This window comes from Capricornis sumatraensis, chromosome 15 (genome assembly GCF_032405125.1).
Source record: "Capricornis sumatraensis isolate serow.1 chromosome 15, serow.2, whole genome shotgun sequence".
Taxonomy (NCBI): domain Eukaryota; kingdom Metazoa; phylum Chordata; class Mammalia; order Artiodactyla; family Bovidae; genus Capricornis; species Capricornis sumatraensis.
The window spans coordinates 63,341,789-63,358,639 of NC_091083.1; the positions used below are offsets into that span (position 1 = coordinate 63,341,789).

The 16,851-nt window shown below is 51.0% G+C and overlaps 1 protein-coding gene across 1 annotated transcript; it reads right to left on the reverse strand.

Annotated features, from left to right (window-relative positions):
- Positions 1 to 1,696: 1,696 nt before the first annotated feature.
- On the reverse strand, positions 1,697 to 13,407 carry FAM110A (family with sequence similarity 110 member A). The gene is made up of 2 exons (XM_068987756.1): positions 13,191 to 13,407; positions 1,697 to 2,966 (listed from the first exon to the last, which is right to left on the reverse strand). Exon 2 carries the CDS (start codon positions 2,868 to 2,870, stop codon positions 1,983 to 1,985), a length of 888 nt encoding a protein of 295 aa, XP_068843857.1. The 5' UTR covers positions 2,871 to 2,966; positions 13,191 to 13,407; the 3' UTR covers positions 1,697 to 1,982.
- Positions 13,408 to 16,851: the final 3,444 nt, after the last annotated feature.

A 16,851-nucleotide genomic window follows, 5' to 3' on the forward strand; every position in this document is an offset into this window, starting at 1 on the left:
CCACTACCCCTCCCTGCTCTAAGACAAGAGGTGATCTTCTCAGGTGACCCTCAAAAAGTCACCTTGAGGATTCAGTGACAGGTCTAGTATGAATGGTCTGAGTCCAGCTCTTAAACTTCCTCCAGGAACAAGGGCTCTCCCAGATCATCACCAGCAGTCCTGTGACCCAAACCTTGATTTCTTCACACGTAAAATGCAACCAACGCTCCCTCCTTGTGTTTCTAGAGAACTGACAGCTCACGGCAAGGGGCAACCCCTAGCACAGAATTCAGGTGAGTTGCCTTGGAGGTAAAGGTTTTGACACCTCAAAAGACACCACCTCTGCAGAGCTGACACAGATTATCAGCCCAACCCCATCACTCCTTTAACTCAGGGATGGGGTGGGGGGGCCAGCTCCTGCATTGCCAAACCTGCTGGGAGCCTACAGCAGGTCATCCCCGGCCTGTGCCTCAGTCTTCCGATCTGTATCATGAGGGGTGAACTCCATCCTCATGAATTTGAATACCATCCTCTTCTACAACCTGATTTCCCCTATTTCCCCAAATGGCTCCAGCCCAGTCAAGTCCCCTGGGGACTGGTGGTGGACTGTCAGACAGCTGGGCTGACCTGGATGTTTGTCAACAGCCCGACGGAAATCTCCTCTTTATGCTTAAAATAAAACCTACATCAAACCTGTCACCAACGGCCCCCATTAGAGCTTCCTGTTTCTGAGCGCTGCAGCCCAGGCAGCCTGCAAGAGAGGAAGCGCCTCCCAGCCCTGCCCCCCTCCCTCAGGAAAGCAGGGATGCAGAGCCCATCCAGGTTCTCACCCTTTATGAGCCTGGCCCTAGTTGCTTCATCAGCCAAGGGTGGGGTCTCCTAGCAGGTAACTAACCTGGAGGGAGACAGGAAGGAGCCGAGATCTCAAAGCCCAGTGCCAGCCACCTCCTTCCCTTTCCCCAAGCCCAGATAAGACCATGCTGCCAATTTATCCACCAAGGCCCAAAGAGGGAGACTGGCCTGCCCAGGGTCACTCAGAGTTAGGGGCAAGGCCACTCATTTTTTTCTATCTATCTCAAGTCCTGCTTCCTCTAAGAATTCCACTTCCAATCTATGGACTGTGTGACCTCAAGTTCAGGGCTCGCCCTCTCTGAGCTTCCTGCCCCCTTGGGAACTGGGCTGGGATGGAAAAGGGCACATAACTTATGGTTGGGGAAGGTCCATATACCTGTCAGCCTTTCCCTGCAGGTCCCCTTCCCAGTGCTCTTTCCAGTTCTTTCCCAAATTCTATGAAGAAGGCCCATCAGCGAGCCTCCCAGAGGGGTTTTGAGGATGCCCTGTGAGGCAAGTCTCAGGCCAGGCCAGCCACCGAACTCATGTTCCCCCAGATCCTAGGGTGGACAATCACTGACTTTTGAAGGCCCCATCCCAAGACTTCCCACCCTTTCCCCTTGTAAACACAGAAGAATCTGATGACCCAGCCTTTGAAAAACAAGCATTTGTGTTTATTAACCAAAAGGAGGGAAATCAGAGCAGTGCAGACTCCTACAAGTCCCCTCTGCACCTAGGCCCAGGCTGCCAAGGCCACTCTTCCCTGCCCCACCCCAGGGTGAGTTCCCAAGTAACCAAGGCCCACGGGCTAAAGAAGAGGAAGTCAGCAAAGGCCAGAGGCCAAGGAAGGAAGAAAGAAACAGAGCTGCTGGGTAGACAGTTCTGGTGAGATCCCTTGGCCCTCCACTCTCAGTGGGGAGGCTTAAGTGCCCCAAATCCAAACCCACAAGCAGGGGACATTCATGTCAAAACCCTACATGTGAGGGCCAGGCAGTGGTCCAAGGTCAAGAGCCAACTCTCTCCAGGTCAGTCCTTGCCAGATGGGTGCTCTGAGCCTTTGCCTCCACAGCAAGTTCACACAAGGCAGCAGCCTTGGGTCTGCTCCAAGCCAGGGAATGGATGCAGGAGAGGTCAAGAGGCCAACAGCCTAAGATCCCGACTCCAGTGGATACCTAGCCTTCAGCTGCTGGAGACTCGCGCGCCTGCCGCAACCCATACAGCCATTTGATTACGCGGGCGTTGCGCTCTATCACTGACACGCCATAGGGGACACGCTCCCGAGCCCGATCCTCGATGGTGACAGAGCTGCGGCGGGAGCAGTCCCCCTCGGAGCTGGCTGGCCCAGCACTGGGCCCCGCCAGCGACACGATGTCTGAGCTGGCCCGCGCTAGGTGGGCCACACCCAATCCCTGTGCCTCCTCCGGGTCCAGGCCACAGAAGTTAAAGAATCGCTCCAGGTCAGCTGCTGCCCGTGAGAAGCGCTCACTCAGGTCCGACTTGGAGCGTTGCAAACCTGGGGGCCGGACTGGGCTAGAGGCAGCGGCAGGGCCTGGCGATGGGCAGGGCTGGACAGGTGACGCCGGCAGGGGCAGGACATCCACTCGCCGGACTGCAGCAATACTCGGTGGTGGGCGTGGAGGCGTGGCCGGGGGAGGCTGCCTGGCCCCCTCAGCCCATCCAGGGGTACGGCTGGCCTCGGCAGGGGACACAGGACTATCACACAAGTTGATGAGGCTGCTAAGGATGTCCAAGTCCAGCTGGGGCCGGCGGCCGGGACCAGGCAGGGCTCGGCGGCTAGGTGTGAGCACGGTGCGGCGAGTTCCAGGGCTGAAGAGGGGCTGTTTGCACAGCAGGGGCTGCACAGGCTCCTGACGAGTGTTGGCCACATGCAGGCTCTTGACGTACTTGGCCTTGTCGGCCTCCAGGCGCTCGACAGCACTAGGTTTCCGGGCTCCACCGTCCGCTGGCCGCCGGAGCAGGTAGCCAGGAACCTTGGTCCGTAGGCGGATAGGTAGGGCAGGGGTGTCCCGGGCTCCCGGAGTCAGCGTGTCCACAGGCATGGCTGTTACATTCCCCGAGGGCTTCTGTCTGAGGAGACTGGAGAAATGAGAAGACAGAAATCCAAGCAGAAAGCTAGCAGCTGGACTCCACAACGGCTGCAGGGGTGGAAAAAAGCGACAGAGCCCACTCAGACAAAGGCTCAGGGAAGACCAAGAGACCGAAGACGCCTTCCCTATTAAAAGGTAAAAGCCACGCCTCTGATTCACAGGGAGCCAATCAGCAGGCAGAAAGCTGGGCCTGTGGCCCCACCCACTCCCCCTCCTTCGAGGAGGGCCCAGCCCAGCTGAAGCAGAAAGAAAAAAGGTACCAAAGACAGACACCGGCTGCCTGGGCATAAAGGATGGGGATGGTATATTTTAAAGGAAGCAAAGTAGGCTCCAGGCTGAGTGCTGGACATCAGCCAGCTCAACCTCAGTGGGTCCTCTTCTCAACTCCATTTTGCACTTGGGGAAACTGAAGCCCAGGGAGGCAAGCTTGAGGAAGCTAATTCAACAAGTTGGTGGCTGTCCCTTGCCTCCCTTGTCCCCCTGCCGCGCAGGGGTCTTGGGGTTGAGTGGCCAAGAGAAAGGGCTCCAACCCCACACCCCACCTGGAATGCCCACAGGAAGCCTGGAACCACCTCCACCCAACACTCACCTAGGCAGGAAGCTGCCCTGTGCCATCCACCCGCCTGGACACGCCAGGCCTCAGGCACCGCAGCAGAGCTTGTGGAGGAGGAGCGCAGAAAGTCCCTACCCCACCCCTGCCCCACTGGAGTCCAGACACCCATTAGCTTCCAGTATGAAATTCCAATGCCAGGCCCACGGTGATCCATGGATGCCTGTCAGGTGGAAACATCAGCCCTGAGCTATGCGGCCCCAGGAGAAGCTGGAAATGCCCAAGATCACAGCCCTGCTCAGGAGTATCCAGCCAACTCTGCATCTGCCAACAGCAGTAGTATGGACACCCATAGGCAGGAGGGCCTACCTCTGGAGGCACTGGTCTCCACATGATCATCTAAGCATCAGGGCCAGTGCCCTGGCCGTCAGGCCACCCCTGTCCCTTTTTCCAAGGAAGAAGGGCTAGAGTCCCAAAGTGCTCCCCGAAGTCCCCTGGAGATGGGCCGGAAGAAAATCCATAGACCAAGTCCTGAACCTTTTCAAGTATAATATGGGGGAAAGGGACTCCATCAAGATGACCTTCAAGAGGACCTTCAGGCCATCTAAACCAGTATTGTCTAATTCAATAGCCACTAGCCACATATGGCTACTCAGCCTTAACTTTAAATTTATAGTAAATATAATTCAGTTCCTGAATCACACTGGCCACATTTTAAGTGCTTGATAGTCATATGTGGCCAGTGGTCACTCTACTAGACAGCACGGATTGGAGCATTTCCATCTGCAGCAAAAAGCTATACTGGACAGCCCCACCTCGACATCCAGAATGCCATGAGGGAAGAGTCTGGACTGGGGAGGGGAGAGAGGAATCTGTCTTCTAGACATCTGACATCATCCTCTCCTGTAATCTCGAAACAAGTCTGTGATACAGGTCTCTGTCATCCCATTTTCACAGACAGAGAAACTGAGACTCAAAGAAGTTGCCAACCTAGGTTCCAGAGCCAGTAAATAAGACACAAAGTCATATGAAGCCTAATTCACTCGTCTGAAAAAGAGTAGTTTTACTCATTATTATTCACATTCTCCTAAAACAGCTGGGGGCGGGGGGGGAGGGCAGCAAGGGAGGGTCTGTTTTGTTCCCCTATCTCAGTTTCAAGATATTACTCTTTACGCATAACTAACAGTCAATGGATTTTTTTACTAAGATAAAATACCTGTGAGGGCCAAATATAAGTAGGGAGACCAGGGACAAACTAGAGAGGGGGCACACCCACCCTACTGTAGGCATATGGTTCAAAATGGTAGATATAGAATGTTCTAGGAAGCTGGGAATCCAGAGTGCATGGAAACCCTAGATTGTTAGTCTACTTGATAGTAATAATATTAAATACTGCATGGACAGGGCAAACAAAATGCCTGCAAACATATCTGAGCCTCTCCCCTCCCACCCCAGTTTGAGGCCTCTGCAACCAAGGTTAAGTTGACAACAGAAACTTGGGGGCTTTTGGCCCAGAGCCAGAGCTGCTCCAGAGGTAGAAGGGATGAAGTAGGTGGGAGAAGAAGGCTGCCCCACTCAGGACCAACCCCCAAAGAGACCTCAGGAGGGAAGGGTCACAAGAAAGGTAGCCATGCCAAGCCCTGTCAAGGTAGGTAGGCTCTGCCCCACCCCCTGGCCGCCACCTCCCAAACCAGTCCAACCCGTTGGTGGCATGAGTTCCCTCCCGGGCATCATCGGGGAAACAGAGGGAGGAAGGAGGTCAGATGGGCAGGGCTAGGGCATAAGTTCTGCGACCCCTACCCCCACCCGGCTCGGGCTTCCAACGCCTCCAGCGGACCAGGCGCCCCAGGGGCTCTTCTGGCCAGACCAGGGCAGATTCTAGGAGCCAAGCTTGGCTATGCGGCCGCTGGCCAGCTCGCTCAGAACTCGCCCACTCGACTGCTGTGCGCCTTTCGCAAACAGCTGCACCTCTTCCAGACTTGGGGTTTCCTTATCTGTGAAATGCTGTTAAAAATAGATCTTCCTCATCCTCCAGGTCACCGTGAGGATGGAGAGACAAAAAACGAGTCGAGCACTTTCGTTCACTGCATGACCTGGGCTCCCTGTTTCTATTACGAATTGGACCCAACTCCTGAGACCGTTCCTCTCGCAGGGGTCTCTAAGTCTTCTCCAGAAGGGTCTGTCTGAGCCTAAGCCGCGGACAAAGGAGGTTAATCCGTGAACAAGACTCATTCCACAGGCGGGTGAAGCCCAAAGTGCTGTGGCTCCTCCAGTTGAAGCCAGGGTCCCGGTCCCCAGGTGGGGCTCGTGCCTTCTCTGAGGCCTCCTCTCATCACTCAACGCCCCACCCACGGATTTCAAACACCCACAAACGACCCCAAATACGCCGGCCCCAGGCCCTTCTCCTTGTCATCCTCGGGCATGTAGCCTCACCACGCTCCCTCCCCAGAGGCTTCCCGGGCATTAGCCTCAGGAGGCCGCGGTGTGGGGCCGCGGGGGGCGGAGGGGAGAGGGTCGTAGAGGAGCCCGGATCCCCGGTCTAGCTTCTGCCCTTGCCCTTCCTAGCCGAGAGCAATCTTGGGGACTCCTAGCGGCGGTGGAGGCCCAGAGCCCAGCAGCACGCTGTGTGACTCTAGTCTGCTAGCCGCCCCTCTCCGAGCTCAGGTAGTCCCGGCTCTTAAATGAGAGAGCAGACGGCACGATTCCTACAGCCTCGTCCAGGCCTGAAGGTGACTTTCGGCCCGGTCCCCGCCTACCCGAGGAGGAGGGAGAGGTGCCCGGGCAGCCCCGACCCGGGCGCCCAGGCCCCGGTCCGCACATACCTGGCTGCGTCCCGGCCGCCGCTCTGCGCTCTCCAGCCCGGCCCACCTGGGCTCAGGTACACAACGTTTGCGCAACTTCCGGCGGCCGGCCCCCGGCAAGTGAACCCGCCGGCCCAGGAATTACTCGAAAAGGGAGAAGGAAAACCAGGCAGCGGGCCGGAACTGAGCCCAGGCTTGCTGTCCGTCAGCTCGGCGCCGGGATCTGGTCTCAGGCGCCCTACCTACCCCAGGAAGCCCTTCAGAAAAGCGGGGCCCGCCCATCCCCAGCTGCCCTGGCCCACACGTGGAGCCCAGTAGGGCAAGCGCACCCATCTTGCGGATGGAAAAACTGAGTCCCCCTTGTCACTGCCACAATGACCGCCAGTTAATATATTAACTTTTCCTGGTGTTAATTAACCCATTTTAATCTTCCCAACAATCCCTATGAAGGGAGCTCTATTATTATCCCCACTTGACTAATGGAAAACTGAGGCTGGGACAGGCTGAGTCAGTTGCCAAAGTCACCCTGCAGAGTCCAAATTGGGCTCTTTCTCCTCAGACCAAACCTTAATTAACACCACCCCCCTTTCTGGCTGTGTGTCCCTGAATAGGTTGTTGAACCTCTCTGGTCTTCCATTCTGTCTAAAGGTGAGTCCCAGCTTCCAGGCCAGGTCAGTGTGAGTTCTTAGAGCTTGAGAGTACCTACTGAAGCTTTGAGCAAGCTGTAAACATTAGTAATTGACAGCAATAATAATAACTAGAATTTCAGATTGCCAGACACGGTCCTTGTTTAAATCTCTATACTACCCTGAGAGGGAGAAGCTATTTGATGCCCATTTTACAGATGAAGAGTCAATAGTAGTCCTGCCAGAAGGAACCTCTGGGAGGGAGGTGACCATCTCTTCTGCCACCAAGCTCTATTACATCACTTCAGGTGGCACATTCAATGAAGCCAGTTTTCACTGGGATCCTGCAGTCCAAAGAAGGAAGTGAGCACTGGCCTCAGACATGAGCCCCAAGGAAGTGAAAGAACCCAGTTCCATGTCTGTGCCTGGTGGGGGCTGTACCAGCATTGAGGTGGAGGGCACAAGGGGACAGGAACTGATTCAAGGAACAACTCTCTTCCACCTGGGAATGAATCAGCTCTGAGACCTCTTCCAGTCCCTGGGTCCTGATTTTAGGAGGATAAGGGAGGTGACAAGACCATCATTGTCCACAGCAGACTGCTGGGTCCCTTCCTAACCCTCTACTAAGGCAACAGTGGGGAAGGAAGCTGTGCTCAGTTAGGCTCTAACAGTAGTAAAAGCAAGGCAATGATGACAAGTTTTATAAAACAGGTAGAACTTCTCCAAGTGCTTGCTTTGTACCTGGCATTTGTTCTAAGCTCTTTCTAGGAATTAACTCATTTATTAATCCTCACACGTACACTGTAAGGTAGATACTACTATTATGACTATTTTACATTTGAGAAAACCAAGGCATGGAGAGTGAAGCCACATGTCTGAGGTCACATGGCTAATAAATGGCAAAGCCAGAACCTGAACCGAGGCCTGGGTCTGGGGGGCAGGGGTGTGGAGAAGACAGTCCCCAGTCTCCTGCTAGTCTTTGGCCACTCACCAGGGGACTCCTAGGGAATCTCTAGCCTCCCTCTCTGGGCCCCAGAGAGAGAAGTCAACTTGGCTATGGTTCTGGACCTGTTTCCTCAGCTATGAGGGCAGAAATGGCAATGTTTTCCCAACAGAAATCAGATGTCATCACGGCTCTGCTTAAGTCACCCCAGCCCCAGCCCCTGAGACTCCCTATCACCTGAGAACAAAATCCAAACTCTCCACTTGGCCCTCCTCTCAGTCCTCCTCCTCTGCCACCTCCTCTCCAGCCTCCCCTGCTCCAGCCTCTGAGTCCTCCCTGCTGTTCCTGAGCACACCAAGGTTTCTCCTGCCTCAGGGCCTTTCCACCATCTTCTCTGCCTGGAACCTTCCATTTTCACTTCCTCAGAGAGGTTTCCCTGACCACCCTGGGGCTCCTGCCAACTCTCCTACCCAGTTAGTTCCCTTCCAAGCATTCATCGCACCCTGTCATTTTAGATGACACTACCACCTGAAAGTCCCTTGAACAGCATGGAGATCAAACCAATCAATCTTAAGGGAAATCAACCCTGAATACTCATTGGAGGGACTGATGCTGAAGTTGAAGCTCCAGTATTTTGGTCATCTGATGCAAACAGCCAACTCACTGGAAAAGTCCCTGGTGCTGGGAAAGACTGAAGGCAGAAGAAGAAGAAGGTGTCAGAGGATGAGATGGCTGGATGGCATCATCAATGCAATGGACATGAACTTGGGCAAACTTTGGGAGATGATGAGGGACAGAGAGGCCTGGCGTGCTGCAGTCCATGGGGTCACAAAGAGTTGGACACGACTGGGCGACTGAACATCAACAACAACCACCTGTTTCCTATCTCTCCCATGGGCTAAGAACTCCATCCTCTAGGGACAAAGCATAAAAGGGGACAACACAGACCAAGTGGCCAGGCCACCTGAAAGACCAAGGCCCCTCAGCACCAAGCCTCCTCCCACCCCTCTACTCTGCCCAGGCCTTCCTCCACCAGTCCCACTCCGGCTCCAGCCTCCAGGAGCCCCTACTCAAGCTGGGCTCCAGACATTTCTAACTGAATCCTATTTTGCCTCCTAAGATGCTACATCCAAGTCTCTGCACACACTGCATCCTTTGCTGGCAGTGCCCTTTTCCACGCCGTCTCCCTGGCCACCCCTGTAGCCTTGATTCTAGGACTAGCCTGACTGAGTTCAAATCTCAACTCCACCAGCGATCAGCTATAAAACTTGGGTAAGATACTTCTCCATGCCTTGGTTTCCCCAACTGTAAAGCAGGATCCCTAATAGTGCCTCCCTCCCAGCATGAGGCCCGTGCTTGACAAATGCCACCAAAATGTGAGCTACGATAACTCTTCAACCAAATAGATGCTCCAGTGCCCAGCTCCTCTGTGAGGCCTTCGTCAGCCCAGACAGAATGTTGACCACTTCTCTCAGAGGTTACAAATCTAAGAATGTGGTCACTTGAATAGATATTTCTCCAAAGAAGGTACTCAAGTGGCCAGTAAGCACAAGAAAAGATGCTCAGCATCGCTTATGATTAGGGAAATGCAAACCAAAACCAGAATGAGATACCATACCACACCCACAAGATAGCCATTATCAGTCAAACAGTAACAGAAAATAATAAATGTGGATGGAGAATGAGCCGAAATTAGAAACTTGGTGCACTGTTAGGATATAAAATGGTACAGCCACTATGGAAAGAGTATGGCAGTTAAGCAAAAATTTTTAACAGACTTACTATGGCATCCAGCAAACCTACTTCAGGTATATGACCAAAAGAACTAAAGGCAGGGACTTGAACAGATACTTGTACATCAGTGTTTATAGCAGCATTATTCACAATAGCCAAAAGGTGGAAACAACCCAAGTGTCCCCTGACAGATAAATACTCAAAATGTGGGGTACGGTATATACACATAGTGGAATGTCATTTAGCCTTAAAAAGGAAGGAAATTCTGACACATGCTATACAACACAGATGAATCTTGAAGTCATCATGCTAAGTGAAATAAGCCAGTCACAAAAGAACAAATACTGCCTGATTCCACTTATATGAGGTTCCTCAAGTAGTTGGATTCATAGAGGCAGAAAGAAGAACAGTGACTGCCAGGGTGGGAGAGTGAAGAGAGCAAGGAGTTACTATTCACTGGGTATGGAGTTTCCATTAGCAATGGTTGCACAACACTGTAACGAACGTAATGCGACAAGACTGTACACTTAAAAATAATTAAAATGGTAAACTGCATTTTATTAATACATACATTAAAAAAAAAAAGAATAAGAAGGTTTAGTCTGAAGCCAGACTCCTGGGATTCCAATTCCAGCTCTAGGTGTAAGATATTAAACATCTCTTGTGCTCAGTTTCCCTTCATAAGGAGGAAATAACAGCAGTAACTACCTTACGTCATAGAATTGACAGAATTGAAGGAGTTCACACTTGTAAATTACTTAGCACACAGTAAGGGATCAAGAGGTGTCAGTGATTTCTATTCTTTGCTGAGGGGGCAGGAGGTGTGGTTTCTGATGTTTATCATTTTTATGACATTGTGCACTTCCACCTCACCCCTCCCTTCCACCTGCTTCTCCTTTTCTTTAGCAGAAGTCCAGCCCAGACTTGGGTGGAGACAGAGAGGCCCTCTCCTGCCCCAGAGGGAGCCAGGAAGGCTCCAGGCAGCAGAAGACTCCAGGACAGCTGCCAGGGCCAGAGACACCCAGCTGGGCATCCTCCAGGCCCAAGCCAGGCCCCACACTATTTCTGGAGTTTTCCCAGATGTTCGTGCCCTGGCCTGCCTGCAGTCAGCCTTGCCCAGGGCAACCTTGCACAAACCTCAGGAAGGGAAAGGGTAAACAGGCCACAGAAGCGGTGTGGGTGCAGTTGCCTAAGGCAGCAATCTCCTGTTTGGCCCACCAACTGCACACCTCCACCAACTCAGTCCTCTGGGCCTCAGGTCTGCACCTGAGCTTGCCAAATGAGGACAAAGGGACTCACAGTGCAGACTAAGAGAGATACTGCGCACAAAGCCTTAGGGAAGGGCCTGGCACACAGGATGCGGAAGGTGGAGTTGGGACAGACCCACAACCAAGCCCACTTCCTGTCCCGGACTGCCCTCTGCCTGGGCCGAAGCTCACCATCATGGCTTCTTTTCTCGGCGCAGAGATGTCAAGAACCTTGTCCAAAGTCACAAGAAAGTTAATGACAGATCATAGACAGGGCAGTGGTCTCATGATTAGATAAATAATCTATAATACACATATATTTTTTCAACCAGGTGATACATGTGCATGGCTTAAGATTCATAAGCTGTAAAGGAAATTAAAAAAAGAAAAACACCTCCCTCCACTCCTATCCCCAGCCACCCAGTTCCCCTCCCTGCAAGAATCATTATGATCAGATGGTTATATGTCCTTCCAGGGAGATTTCAGGCACATACAAGCAACAATGGACATATATTCTTTCTATTTTTTTTACCCATAGCAACATGTTCTGTGCATTGTTTTCATCTTATTCTTTCATTGAATAATATATGTTCTTAATATGTGTTATTAGCATGTTATTAATTATAATATTGTTAATAAACTTAATAATATATGTTGTACTACATAAAGAGCCCATCAGTCCCTACCAATGGCCACTGAGCGTGTGTCTAGTCTCTATTAAAAACCACACTGTGGGACTTCCCTGGTGGGCCAGTGGTTAAGAATCTGCCTGCCAATGCAGGGGACATGGCTTCTACCCCTGGTAGAAGATCCCACGTGCCATGGAGCAACTAGGCCACAACAAACGAAGCCTCCAAGTTCTAGAGCCCATGATCCACAGCAAGAAAAGCCACCACAATGATAAGCCTGCAACTAGAGAAAGCCCAGGCAGCAACGAACACCCAGCCCAGCCAAAAATAAACAAATAAATAAAAGAGTTCTCAGGCAGAGCCTTAAAAAACCCAAAAACCCCACACTGTGGGCTCACTTCACCTATATCATTCTGCCCAGAAGTGGGACAGCTAGGTCAGGGGGATGCATGTGTAATTGTGACAGAGATGAGGGACTGTGATCCAGGGAGTTGATCTCCCACCAGCAGAACACACAACAAATGATCAATAAATGTTAGCATTAGTCATTTTGATTCCTAGGGCTTTGGGCACCCCTCAGTTTCACACTGGAGGCGATTACCTCATTTACCTCACCCTAGCCCTTCCCTGCATCACATTCCAGTCCAGGAAGATAATAAACTCGCTAATAAGTGAAATTATAGGACATTGGATGGGGTAAATGCTACTGAGAAAAACAAAATAGACAAGGCCGAGCATATGAAGTGAGCAAATATTTGTTGAAAGAATGAAGACTTGTTTTCTTTCTGAATTTCCAGAGCTCTGCTCCCTTTAAAGCCAGGAGACTGGTTTGGAGGAGAGAGGATAAATAATTCCCCTTGAAGAGATTCTAGACTCCCAGATGCTACAATTCTGAGTGTCTAGGATTCTAAGATGGAAGCCAGACAGATTGGGAACCAGCCCCAGAGTTGCCAAGTCTGACCATGTGGTTTTGGGCAAAGGGGCTTAACCTTTTAGAACCTCAGTTTGCCCACCTACAAAAGGAAACCAATAGCAACCAGCAGGTGGGGAGGGGGTTCCCCAGGAGGTAAGGCCTGGTGTAGGTCAGATGCTCTACCAGGAGCGGCCCTGGGCCCAGGACCAAGTCCAGTGTCTCTGGTAACTAGCGTCTTTGGCTGAGGGCTGTGCCTACCCTTTTGCCCAACTCGGAGTAGATTCCCAAGAGTCCTACCGCAATTCCAGGGCCAAAGCATCTGCTGCCCACCTGGCACCTAGCTCAGAAATGTCAGTCCTGCCTGAGCCACCTGTATCTTCTCTCTGAGAGGGAGAGCTCTGTAATTCAGAGCCCTGCAAGCTGAAGGATCTCAAGTGAGCCCCAAGTCCACCCCTGGCTTTCTGGAGAAATGAAGACAGATGGTGCGGAGAAGACCCCAGGCCGATGCTGGGGAGAGGCAGCCTGGAGCGGATGCAGCCAGGGCTCTCATGCTCCTGTTGATAAGAGGCTAAGAAAGCGACCACCAGTTACCTGTCAGGGTCTCTCAAGGCAAATCTAGAACTATTACGCTAGAGACTGCGAGATGGAGCAGAAAGATCTGAATCAGATTCTCTGCCAGACTTCGTCTTTCTGAGCCTCAGCGTTCTCATCTGTGAAATGGGGTACCCTCGTAGGACTCGGAGAGAACACGCACCGCAGGGGTGAATACAGCCCCCCTTACACCCGGGTTCGCGCCCCGGACCACCCGTGCCCTCACATGGAGCCTCACCTAGGCGAGTCCCGCTCCTCCAGTGTGGGTCTTGAGGAGGCTGACAGCTCGGACCCAGTCAGGCGGGGAATGGCCGCACCCAACACGGCTCGGGAGGCCCAAGCCCCACGTGAGGACCCGCGGGGGCCTCTTCGGAGCTGTGCTCCGCACCCGAGATAAGCCGGAGAACCTGACCGTCCCAAGGTCCCAGACAGAGCGAAGGTCTGGGGGCACAGAGCGGAAGCGAAAATCCCGGGGCGCCGGGGGAAGGGGAAATGAGCGCGTCGCTTCACCCCCCTCCCCGACACCAGAATGGTTTGCCCCGGACATCCTGATTGGTTTCTCGCTTCCGTTCGAACTCCGCGCCGCCCGCATTGCCAGGCAACGGCTTAGCTTCGGCCTGGCGTGGGAGCGCCAGGTCTTCGCAGTCCCTCCCCGCCCCTCACCTTCCCGGTGGTCTCAGGTTCTTTGAGCAGCCCCTTTAGCTCAAGCGGCTAATTCTTTCTCTTGTTCACCCGGGACTTAGCTGATGGACGGAGGACCCTGGTGGGTCCAAGGGGTCGCTAAGAGTCGGACACGACTGAGCGACTTCACTTTCACTTTTCACTTTCATGCATTGGAGAAGGAAATGGCAACCCACTCCAGTGTTCTTGCCTGGAGAATCCCAGGGACGGGGGAGCCTGATGGGCCGCCGTCTCTGGGGTCGCACAGAGTCGGACACGACTGAAGCGACTTAGCAGCAGCAGCAGCAGTCCTGACTTCAGCTGACAGGCTATGTGAACCAGTGCAAGCCCGTTTCCCTGTCTGTTCCCCTAACTGCTCAGTGCTGAGCAAGTTAGTGTGAAGATGGGCACGCCCAGCAGTCCCGAAATTTACTAAGGATGTGAGCGAAGATTAATATGCCCGGCGTTCTTTATCATGGCAAAATAATGAAAATAACTTAAGTGCTCAGTGAAAGGAAATTGGTTATATAAATCCATCCTGCGGAAGAACTGAATTTATTGAGGTTTTTATATATACCAGAAGCTTTGCATGACAAAACTCTCATCACTGCTCATGGCATAACCCTCTGATAAGTACCTTTAAATATCCTCACTTTTTGATGAAGAATATTATACAGTCATTAAAAATGATGTGATTAAAATATATTTAGCACTAAGAAAGATTGAATTTTTCAAAAGTATGTTTCAAAGCACTATGTACAACATAAATATGCATTAAATACATAATGGTAATATCACATGTACTATATTTACGTAATGGACTTCCCAGGTGGCCCTAGTGGTAAAAAATCTGCCTGCCAATGCAGGAGACACAGGTTTGATCCCTGGGTCAGGAAGATCTCCTGGAGAAGGAGAAAGAATACTCTAGTATTCTTGCCTGGAAAATTCCATGGGCAGAGGAGCCTGGAGGGCTATAGTTTATGGTACTGCAAAGAGTCAGACAGGACTGAGCACAATGCACATATTTCAGTTCAGTTGCTCAGTTGTGCCTGACTCTTTGCGACCCCATGAACCGCAGCACACCGGGTGTCCCTGTCCATCACCAGCTCCCGAGTCCACCCAAACCTGTGTCCACTGAGTCAGTGATGCCATCCAACCATCTCATCCTCTGTCGTCCTGTTCTCCTCCTGCCCTCAATCTTTCCCAACATCAGGGTCTTTTCAAATGAGTCAGCTCTTCGCATCAGGTGGCCAAAATATTGGAGTTTCAGCTTCAACATTAGTTTTAGTCCTTCCAATGAACACCCAGGACTAATTTCCCCTAGGATGGACTGGTTGGATCTCCTTGCAGTCTCCAAGGGACTCTCAAGAGTCTTCTCCAACACCACAATTCAAAAGCATCAATTCTTCTATGCCCAGCTTTCTTTATAGTCCACCTCTCACATCCATACATGACTACTGGAAGAACCATAGCCTTGACTAGATGTACATATTTCTGTATAAACATTTATAATAACAAGTTAATTTCTTCTTTCTGCTTCTTTCTTCTTTCTTTTTCCCCTTGACTGGTTTAACTGTTGGAAATTTGGAAATGTAAAATAAGTTACCAAATTGCCTATAGTTAAACCAGGCAGGGGGGAAAACAAAGACACATTTTTAAACAGAGAATTAGAAAAATCAACTCTAACAGCCCTTCCAGATGAGAGGGTGAGCCACTGTTTGGGTCTAGGACATTACTCAGTTTGGAGTCAGCCTCCTTCTATCCCAGATGGTGTTTTTCATTCTTTGACTGGATTATCAGTGATTGAGCACTGACTGTGTACATACCTTGGAGAGGTTGGGGAGGAGAACTGATAGTATACCAACAGCTACCAATGATTGCACACTCTGGCATAGGTACCAACCAACCATATCAGAAAAGATACTGTCATAAACAGGGAGTCTATGAGGATCAGCTAAATAACAGACCTGGCACTAACTGTGCCCTCTGCTAGATTGTGCTCAAACATACACACATTTTCTCATTTGACTTCATTACTGTCTGAGGCGATTCTACTGATATTCCTATTTTATAGATTAGAAAACTAAGGTTTGTTTGGGTCCAGCAGAAGTCCTCCAAACCATTCTGTTACATTCCCATGTAACTGCACTTTGACAGTGGCAGTGAGGAGAGCCAAGGAGGGTCTCTGATCCTGAAAGACACAGAGAAAACAGTAGGAGGTCCAGATTCTGTACTTCCTGAGGCTTAAACAATTTAAGGAGTGTTAGGGAGTGTTGTTTAAGAAAAGGACTACAAAATTACAAATTAAGTAATACAGAGATGATTTAGTTAGAAAGATAAAAGAAATCTTAGCAAATTTCAATTTCTACAGAGATTACAAAGTTCAGAAAAATAACATTCTTTTTGTGAATTACCTGTTCGACATATTTCCATACTTTCCACAAACAGGCTTCTGTATACTACATTTCCATGTATACACACATTTCAAACCTCTCCTGTACTACCTCATACTGGTGGCAATCACACTGTAGGACCCTCCATGCCTATGGAGGTATGACTTCTGACCCTTCACTTTCATGTCACAGTACCAGGTAAGTCACCTCAATGTGCCAGTTGAGGGTATTCCTGGAAGATTTTCCTGTACTAGAGCAGCTGGAAATCACTGAAGTCAGCTGAAGTCAGGACTAGGAATCAGCTGAGTCCCGGGTGAGCAAGAGAAAAAAAGTAACTGGAAACAACATAAATAAAACCACTAAACCCGAACTAAATGCCAAAGTCCTCTTAGCCAGATCCCCAAAATGCTCACACTCCAACTTCATCTGACACAAGGGGAAGCTGGAATAGAAGGAGATGGTGGTTTTAACAAAATGAGGTTAAATTACCTCACTTACCATGGGAACATGTTGCTAGAGTGCCTCCCAGACCTCACCTTCCCTGTCATTAAAATGGGAATGACAACAATGGTGTCATGGTTGAATTCTCTGAAATGTGTAGTTTCAGTCACGTGTTGGGAGATATTTGAGATGCCTGCATAAAGGCCCTGCTGACTCTTGCATCTTCAAAGCTGCCTCTGACTGCATGCCCTGGAGCTTCAAACAAGCAGCACAAAAACCCTGAGGCTCATTCCCAAATTAAGAAAGTGAGGTAAACTGAGGCAGAAGGCACTTCCCTGGGATTCCAAGTCAGGCCACACAGAGAGAGATTATTTGGACATGCTCAGATTCCAGGACTCAGAGCAT

Coding starts and splice junctions, on each gene's coding strand:
- FAM110A (XM_068987756.1), bottom strand. CDS start 2,870: ATGCCTGTGGACACGCTGACTCCGGGAGCCCGGGACACCCCTGCCCTA.